At 35.1% G+C, this 8209-nt stretch overlaps 1 protein-coding gene across 1 annotated transcript; it reads right to left on the reverse strand.

Annotated features, from left to right (window-relative positions):
- Positions 1 to 860: 860 nt before the first annotated feature.
- On the reverse strand, positions 861 to 7571 carry LOC126714803 (pescadillo homolog). Its single transcript, XM_050415170.1, has 13 exons — positions 7404 to 7571; positions 7198 to 7283; positions 6478 to 6726; positions 6252 to 6377; positions 5994 to 6078; positions 5786 to 5896; positions 4224 to 4317; positions 3765 to 4051; positions 3259 to 3366; positions 3012 to 3133; positions 2510 to 2729; positions 2154 to 2372; positions 861 to 1141 (listed from the first exon to the last, which is right to left on the reverse strand). Exons 1-13 carry the CDS (start codon positions 7470 to 7472, stop codon positions 1052 to 1054), a joined length of 1866 nt encoding a protein of 621 aa, XP_050271127.1. The 5' UTR covers positions 7473 to 7571; the 3' UTR covers positions 861 to 1051.
- Positions 7572 to 8209: the final 638 nt, after the last annotated feature.

The following is an 8209-nucleotide window of genomic DNA, read 5'->3' on the forward strand; positions in this document are numbered from 1 at the left end:
TTCTCCCCATTTTGGGGAGAAAACATTTTAGTATGCCCGGAGAGAAAACACTTGCACTCTACCACATTTTTTTCCTCTCCCACTCCCTACCAAACAGCCACTAAAACTTCTCTCTCCACTTTTCTCTCCTAAATTTTCCATCTTTTCTAAAATCTCTCTAAACAAACATACCCTTAAGGTTTTGAGGCATTTCACGTATAAGGTTAGGAATGAAATTTTGTATAAACGGAACCCACGAATCTTCTCAAAAATATTTTTTTTCGTCTTACTTTTTTTTAGAAGCTCCTAACTCTTATAGATATTATTCCATAGCAATATACATCTTTCGGGATTTGGAGCATGATCATAGCGTCTGGCTCTTAGATACTTCATTCACAAAACATGATCCATCTCTCATCTTCATTGAAGATCATTTGCCAATCTAGTTTGGGTAACGGCCTTATAGAAATCCTCCATTCTCTTTAAGCCCAAACTAACATTGATTCTTGGTTTATGAATCCAAGCCCAGCTTTTATTTTAAGAAGCCCACTCCACTTGTTTTGGTAGGGCAAAGGTAAAGCATGCGGTTTTGGCAAGGCAAAGGTATAAAATAGATCGGAGTGCTTGAGGGGACAGATTTAATTGATGCAAGCCTCCCTGCCCGTGCGTAAGGTTATAGACTTTAGAAATGTTGTCCCCTGGAGTCTATTTTCCCTCTCTAGGCTTATGGTGAAAGTGAAATGAAACTACTACACATTTGCAAGATTACTTCGTTTACTGAAAGTTAATTTGTTTTTTTCAATATTGGCCCCCAGAATATCATGCAACATGGCTCTCAGCCCAAAAAAATATTCAGCATTAAATTTAAATGCGCCAATTAATAGTAGAAAACTACGGTTTCGTTTTTGGTTCAGTTTTAATTTTAAAAAATATCTTACATAGTTATCAAAATTTTAGCCAATCACAAACTTAATTGGCAATGTTACACTTCATTATGTTGTTATAAAGCTTAAGCAACCTCAAGCAAATTAACAAAAGAATAAATTCAAGCCATGCAAATTCAGGGGGCACTTCAATTCTCCTCTGACTCCTTAGCTGCTTGAATTTTTTTCTTCCGTTCCTTAAGAAGATCAACGTGCGCCTTCTTCCGTTGTTTGCCAATCTGGGGGAGGAGAGACGTTAGTCACAACACAGACGAATAACATTATCATACTCAAAAGATAGTACTTCAGATGGCATATGAAAATTTCAAAGGTAAAAAGACCATTTGAAAATTGAATAAAATCCACTATTGATCCAACATCAGGACAATAATAGTAAACCAACACCTAGGAATATATATATATATATATATATATGTAGTAGCTTCACTAAATCATACATAAGAATCAAGAAACAATTAAATTAGACTTGTAAATCACTTGCCAATCAGATGAAGAAGAAATTTGATGCACTTAACTCTCTCCCCAATTCTCTGCTTCCCTCTCTCCTATTCCATTCCCCTAAATTCTCTACCTACCTCGTTAACAATCCCGCCCCCATCTCTCTCTGAAGAAATCTAGTGGATATCATGACACTATTATTCAAAAAATATTTGTTCTAGAAGCATTCAAGTACAAAAGGCACCAAAATTTCTAGGATGGCGTGGACTATATGATACCAACACCTAATCTTTCACAGTTAAGTATATGTATAAACAACCTTGACAAAAGGTTTTGATGTTACACAATCAGATTACATTTACTTTGTCATCTTAAAAGTTGTCTACTTAATTATACATTATTAATGGTAGCATCCAGAAAAACTTCAGTATCCACCTGTTTGCACAAATAAAAGCAACCTTTAAGTGCAGCACTTGATCCTGATTAAACTAAACAATGAGATATGGCTACAATATACTCAGATGATGAGCAAACAGCTTGTAGATTTGGACAAAAAAAAGCTTTGTTTCAGATCAACTATGAAATGCTTGAATATTAAACATTTTTTTGATAGGTAAGATGTTTTATGAATCAAATCAAAATATTAACAAAAGATTAATGAAATTCAGTATCCAGATATACAGCTGTTAGCTGATTACATAAGTTATCCAAGACAGCATAGATCCATAAGCTCAGAGACATGCACTCTTTTTTGCTATAAAACAATAAAAACTGCTTAACCAACAAAGTTACCTGCATGGCTTCATAAATCTTCCTCTTCCTACGAGACATCACTGTCTTAGACATGTTTGCATAATCCTCAACAATTTGTTCTAAATCAGGCTCAGATTCTTCCCTAGCCTCTGTCTCTTTGGAAGAGCTCTGCTTATTATCTGAGGGAGTTGAGGAGTTCTGGACACCCTCAACTTCCATTTTCAATTCATCAAGATAGCGGTTCTGCTCAAGAATCATCTACATCCATTCCAAATTTGATCAATTCAACAGGAACATAGTGATGAACATGAAATAAAATTGCATAAAATCTGTGTATAAATCACTGTCCTGCATATGGTTGCTACACAATTCAATTAAGTTAAAACAACACCTACCTTGCGCTTTCTCTCAGCAGCTTCACTAGCTTCTGCTCGATCAATAATACCTTCAGATAGTAATTTCTGAGGATCTTCAAGATCTTCGTTTCCTACGCCTGGTAATGGAAGGACTTCTTTTCTAGCAGCAGCCTGCAATCGTTTAATAGTCTCTGCATACTCAGGAACATAACCTTCGGACTCATGGTCAACAAAAGGTGATAAGTGTGGAGGAGGAATCCTGTAGACAGTATCAATACGTCATTCATTGATATTGATATTACAAAATGTGCACCAGCTTTTACCTTAAAAGTAACAAGGAACACTATCAATTTTTAATATTAAAAAATAGTTCATGGGATTGATACTAGCAGATAGGGAGGCTCACAAAATACTTTTTCTCAAGTAATATGATTTTTTGTGCACAACGCATAGCAAATGAGAACTCCAAAACGATAATAGCAAAGGTCAGAGAGGTTAACATAGCTTAAGGCAAGTCATGGATGCATCTAAAGGGACTTACTTTCCCACCATATAATCCTCTGTTGGCAAAATGACACGTGCATTTACACAATCATACACCCATTGTGGTTGCACATATTCTCTGGAGAGGGATGTACGAACCAGTGTGGGCCGGTCAACAATCTGAACATACAAAACAAATACTCAGAATGAATTATCGTGCTTAAACACATTTCAACAAATTCTATACATGTGTGTTCTAATCCATAAATGTTGTATCTCGTATAACGATTTGTTATATAGCAAACCTTATGAGTAATGCTCTGATCATCTTCATTAAATGGAGCTCCCTCTCCCTCCCAGGAAACAACACCACCAAATGCAGGAATAACAAAAAGCAAGGACTCTCTAGGGACCTGAACATAACAACATTAATTTATTAAAAAAGAGAATAATCATCTGAAACAAAGAAACAGCATAACCTAAAATAAGAGAGATTATTGATTTAGAGCAAGAACATTTATGTATGCCTAATTCCATGCAAAAGCAGTAAAATGATTCAAAAACAGATACACAATCGTTCTTGAATGTTAAGTGAACTTCCAGGCACTAATTGAACACGCTGATGCCAAATTTTAACAAAAAGAAAATAGTGGACAACTTTTTGTTTCACTCTTTTATGCATGCACATGCATAGTGGGCCCAGACTCCTCACTTCCCATCTTTTATGTAAAAGCCCAAAAAAAAAAAAAAAAAAACACAAAGAAAATAGCTAATCATCTCTTTAAGGTCAATAATGAATAGCTGATCTGACCTCGCGGCTCAAGAAAAATTTCAGATTCCTAAAGAGTTTTTTACACTCCCTTGTATCATCATCCTCTTCAGCATCACCAGCATCATCTTCAACAAGGCGCATCAACGCACCAGGTTCATTGGAAGGAAGTTGATGTTGAAGTTGAGCTAGTCTTAATTCGGATTCATCAGATGCTGTCCCAACCTTTTGGGTCTCAACTTGCTCAGATCCAGATGTACTAGAAACTTGAGGATCCACTACAGAAGTTCTAGAGTTCACATCAAAGTATCTAGACAATGCATAAAGATCTGCATGATAGATTAAATACAAAAGTGAATTAATAATCTAAAAAAGAAATAGACTAGAGCATGAACTACCTACAAAATTATTAAATTATAAGCTCAATGCACAGCTTCATGCTGCTAAAATCTCTGAATGAGAACATGGAAATTTCTGTGGACTGAACAGTGAAAAGCATACCTGACGCTAAAGCTTCCAACCGAGGATCAAGAATGGGTGGATACTTTACATTTATCAAATGATAAAGGCGATAATTAATAAAAGCAAGGAGAGTCTGCACACAAAACGAACAAGCACAATAGAAAAATGAGAAGAGGGACGTATTAGACATAAATCTGGTGAACAAGAGATCATTTTGTCTTGGAAGATTAAAAAGAAAAAAAAGGATTGGAAATGTAAAATATCAGCATCCAACATTAATCAAACTTTCTGCTTGAAAAAGCTGTGTCTCTAACAATTTTTTTCTGCTTTAGTAGTAATAAGACATTGGTGGGTGCATGACTTCAACCTCTCTTGTGTTTGTTTCTCTTGGTTTAGGGGACTCCTTCCCCTCTTTTTATAAATAAATTAAAACATAAACATTTTCCCATAAGTAACAAAATTTTTATTAGAATAAAGGAGATACCTCATACACAAAGCTCTCCTCAAAAATTAAAAAGAAAGGAAATGAATAAAATTTACAATAGAATGCTTGTCATTTGTGTCAAGGCAAGGGCACAAATAATCTCAAAAACGCTGATTTCAACTAAATAACAAATAGCTCCACACCATTAAATGTATGATTATTTCTCTCCCTCTAGATTGTCCACATTAAACAACAGGGTAGTATTCCAAAAAATATAACTTCTGTGCCCACCAAACTAGTTTATCCATCCTCAAAGTACTCCAAACAAAGAAAATAAAAGACCCCAATTTATGGACAACTCAATGGTGCACAAACAATTGATCCACAGTTCCACTACAACACCAACCCACCAAGTTCATACCTCTTTGAATAAGATTATCACCTGTCAAAACCTTATTGCTCTAAATGCTTTTCCAGGGAAATTGCATACCATTGGAACATCCTAAGACCTCATGAAAGGAGTGTGAACATCAAAGTTACCATTGTTGTTAGGCCTCCACCACAACCAGTCAAGGCCCTCACCACTACGGATGTTTAAGACATCATCACGCACAGAATCAATTGAATCCAACTTCCAATCATAGAAAGCTAGTAAAAACTTGAAATTGCATTGACGAGTACCCTGGCTAAATAATAGTGAACAGAAGCATCTTTATCCACTCAAAGTATAAATACAACTCTTTCAATGCTAGTTACCCCATCATGTTTCATGCCAAAACCTCACTCTTATACCATCCCTGAACGCATGATACTTCTTAGCCTACAAACCCATCCCAACCTCCCTAGATACTTCTCCAAAGGCTACAAAATAGCTCAATTGTCCAAAAAGCATTCGAGTATTTCATTACCTCAAAAAAGCATTATGTCATTACCATGACCAGCGGTGTTATAAAATGACAAGCAATATCCATTAAATCAATAAATCAATCCAGTCCATCTTTTCTTTTCTTTTTCATTTTTTGGGTGTTTGTGTGTGGATGTGTGTGTGGGTGGGTGGGGGGGGTGTTAATTATCCATCACAAGCGATATCATGAAACCTTTTTCCCTTGTAAGTGCAAATTTATGACATGAACAACAAATACAAGAAAACAAAACATAGGAACCATAAAAACCAAACCTCATAAACTTCCAGGAAATTTAGCATGACGTTGAAGTCAACATCATCTGGCATAACTTGCTGCAGTGCATGAGGGGTCAACCACGTGATCTTTTGACCTTCAACCTCAGCCTTCAAGGACAAACAGCACAGAGATTCAGCTATAAACAAAAATAATTTTCATGTGACTAACGGGACTACAGCAATACTAGACAATGAGCAACAGTACCTGATAATATATGCCTTTCACAGATACAAAGGTTTTTCGTAATTTATGAGTACGAGAGATGTATGCTTGCCACTCATGACTCAATCTGGAAAATAAAAATGATTCAAAAAGTAGATAAGTACCAGTGAGATTGTAAGCCTATATTGTAAAATTATTAAACCACTTTTTTTGGGCAGGGGGAGGGGATAGGATAGCTAGTATATATCCAAATGCCATTTCCACCTCACCCACCCGTCTTTTTTAATATATATATACTACCTTCGACATTTATGAATGCGCTGCACTTCAATTTTTTCCCTCTCCAATGCTGGTAGTGCTGCAAAAAGGTGCACCATTGTGAGACAATCATCCAAATCTCTAAGCGCATCAATGTACGTCGGATACCTACAATTCAAGCAATGATTATGACAACAAATGTCAGTGATTTTTATCAGAAGCAACCTTTAATCATATCTTTCAAAGCAAATGGATAGAATAAACAAACCTCTCCCGAATAACTTTATCTAGCTTATAAGTAGGTGCACGAGTTCGCAAACGTTTAGCGAGATCAGGGTTCTTCTTTGCCTCAGCTTTCTTTACCTTCTTCTCGTGTGCCCTCTTGTCTCTAAATATCTCAAGTAAAGGCTCACGCTCCAAAAATGAAATATCCTTCACGTGATAATAAGTGTGGTGATTTCCTTTCACCTTCTTCTTTGGCTCCCGGGGGAATATACCCTTGAGAATGCATAGTCTCCTACAAATTTTCAAGCAATTAAAATAGTGAGTTCATAGTCATAGACAACTGCACTTTTCCAACAAAGTAAACAAAAGCTACATCACTGCCCATGACAATAACACTTTTTTTAATTTGTTACACATTCAATACCCGCCATCTTGTTACACTGCCAGAAATAATTGCTTTCATTTTCCATAATAATGAATAATACAGAACTAGCGGAAAAAATTACACAGCCTTGTAGCTCAACTGGCACCTCCATATATTTCAGAGACATCCAAGGTTCAAATCCCCGTCCCAATTGTAACTATCTTATTATCGAAAAAAATATGTGCAAATTTTATATTATTACCTAAAATCATGGACTTACAAACCTAAATACTTAAAATGCAAAACACACGAATAAACATAAACTAACATATATACATTTGTACATACACATAAACACAAATATACAAAACAATGAATGTGTGTGAGAGATTGAGGGACCTGAAAAGTGGAAGATTGACTTGGAGATGCTTGACAGCTTGAGACCTAGTGACATATTTAGCAGCGTTTCCTTCCTTCTTCTTTCCCTGGAAAAGCAACAAATTTTGACGGAAAAAAAGTGTGAGAAAAATGTATAGATTTTTATCGTACATATAAGAAATTTTTTTATTTTATAATAAACTCTGCGGTGGAAATAGGAAACTTACGGCAGGCCTGTAGTGTTTCTTTGCCTTTGGCTTTGAATTTTGCTTCGGCTTTGAGTCGGGTTTCGCCATTGTTTTTACAGTGAAAGCTCGCTGAGAAACAGGGAGCGAGAAAGAAAGAGGGCGCAATGGAGGCTGTTATGAGAGCTATGTATTTTAGTTTAGGGTTTTAGGGGCGGGGCGGTTTATATTGGATCGGGTTGTACCGGTTTCATTGTGACCCGCTTTTGAGGTAGTCAAAGTTCAATTCACGTTCCTTCGCTGCTTTATATAAGAGCAACGTACACAAAAAATTTGAGGACAATTTTTTACATCGCTTATATGGCAAACTTGTAGTAGGACTTATTATTGGCATTATTTATTTGCTTAAGAAATGTTTTATTCATAATATTTTCATAATAAATTTTAAGTAGCACATTGTTAGGAGTTATTATTTTTAGGATAAAAAAGTAATTTCAGTGGTAGGTTCAAATTTAAACCAATAATAATTAACCACCTATGATTTGTTGTGAAAATATTGTAGGCATAACACTTTTCTACTTACTTACCATTAAAAATTTGTCATATCAATAAATGTCAATTTTTTTTGTGTCTATAAACTTTCAATAAAACAAAAAATAACAAAAATTCAAATAAATTGTGATAAAAACCTATCTATAGATTTTTAAAAATAAAATATATTGTTGAATTATAAGGTATTTATTTTTAAAAATTCAGGAAAATTATAAGATCCTTGCTATATTATATGAGAATTTGAAATTATATAATAATCATATATTGCAAACCACAAATATATAATAATAATAATA

Source organism: Quercus robur, chromosome 2 (genome assembly GCF_932294415.1).
Source record: "Quercus robur chromosome 2, dhQueRobu3.1, whole genome shotgun sequence".
NCBI classification, from domain to species: domain Eukaryota; kingdom Viridiplantae; phylum Streptophyta; class Magnoliopsida; order Fagales; family Fagaceae; genus Quercus; species Quercus robur.

Bases quoted from the DNA above. Each gene is read 5' to 3' on its own strand.
- LOC126714803 (XM_050415170.1), bottom strand. From the start codon at position 7,472: ATGGCGAAACCCGACTCAAAGCCGAAGCAAAATTCAAAGCCAAAGGCA. The intron at 6,378-6,477 runs GTTTGTTTATTC...CTTGAATTGTAG, and splicing joins GATAAAGTTATTCGGGAGAG to GTATCCGACGTACATTGATG. The intron at 6,079-6,251 runs GTAGTATATATA...TTTATTTTCCAG, and splicing joins CGCATTCATAAATGTCGAAG to ATTGAGTCATGAGTGGCAAG.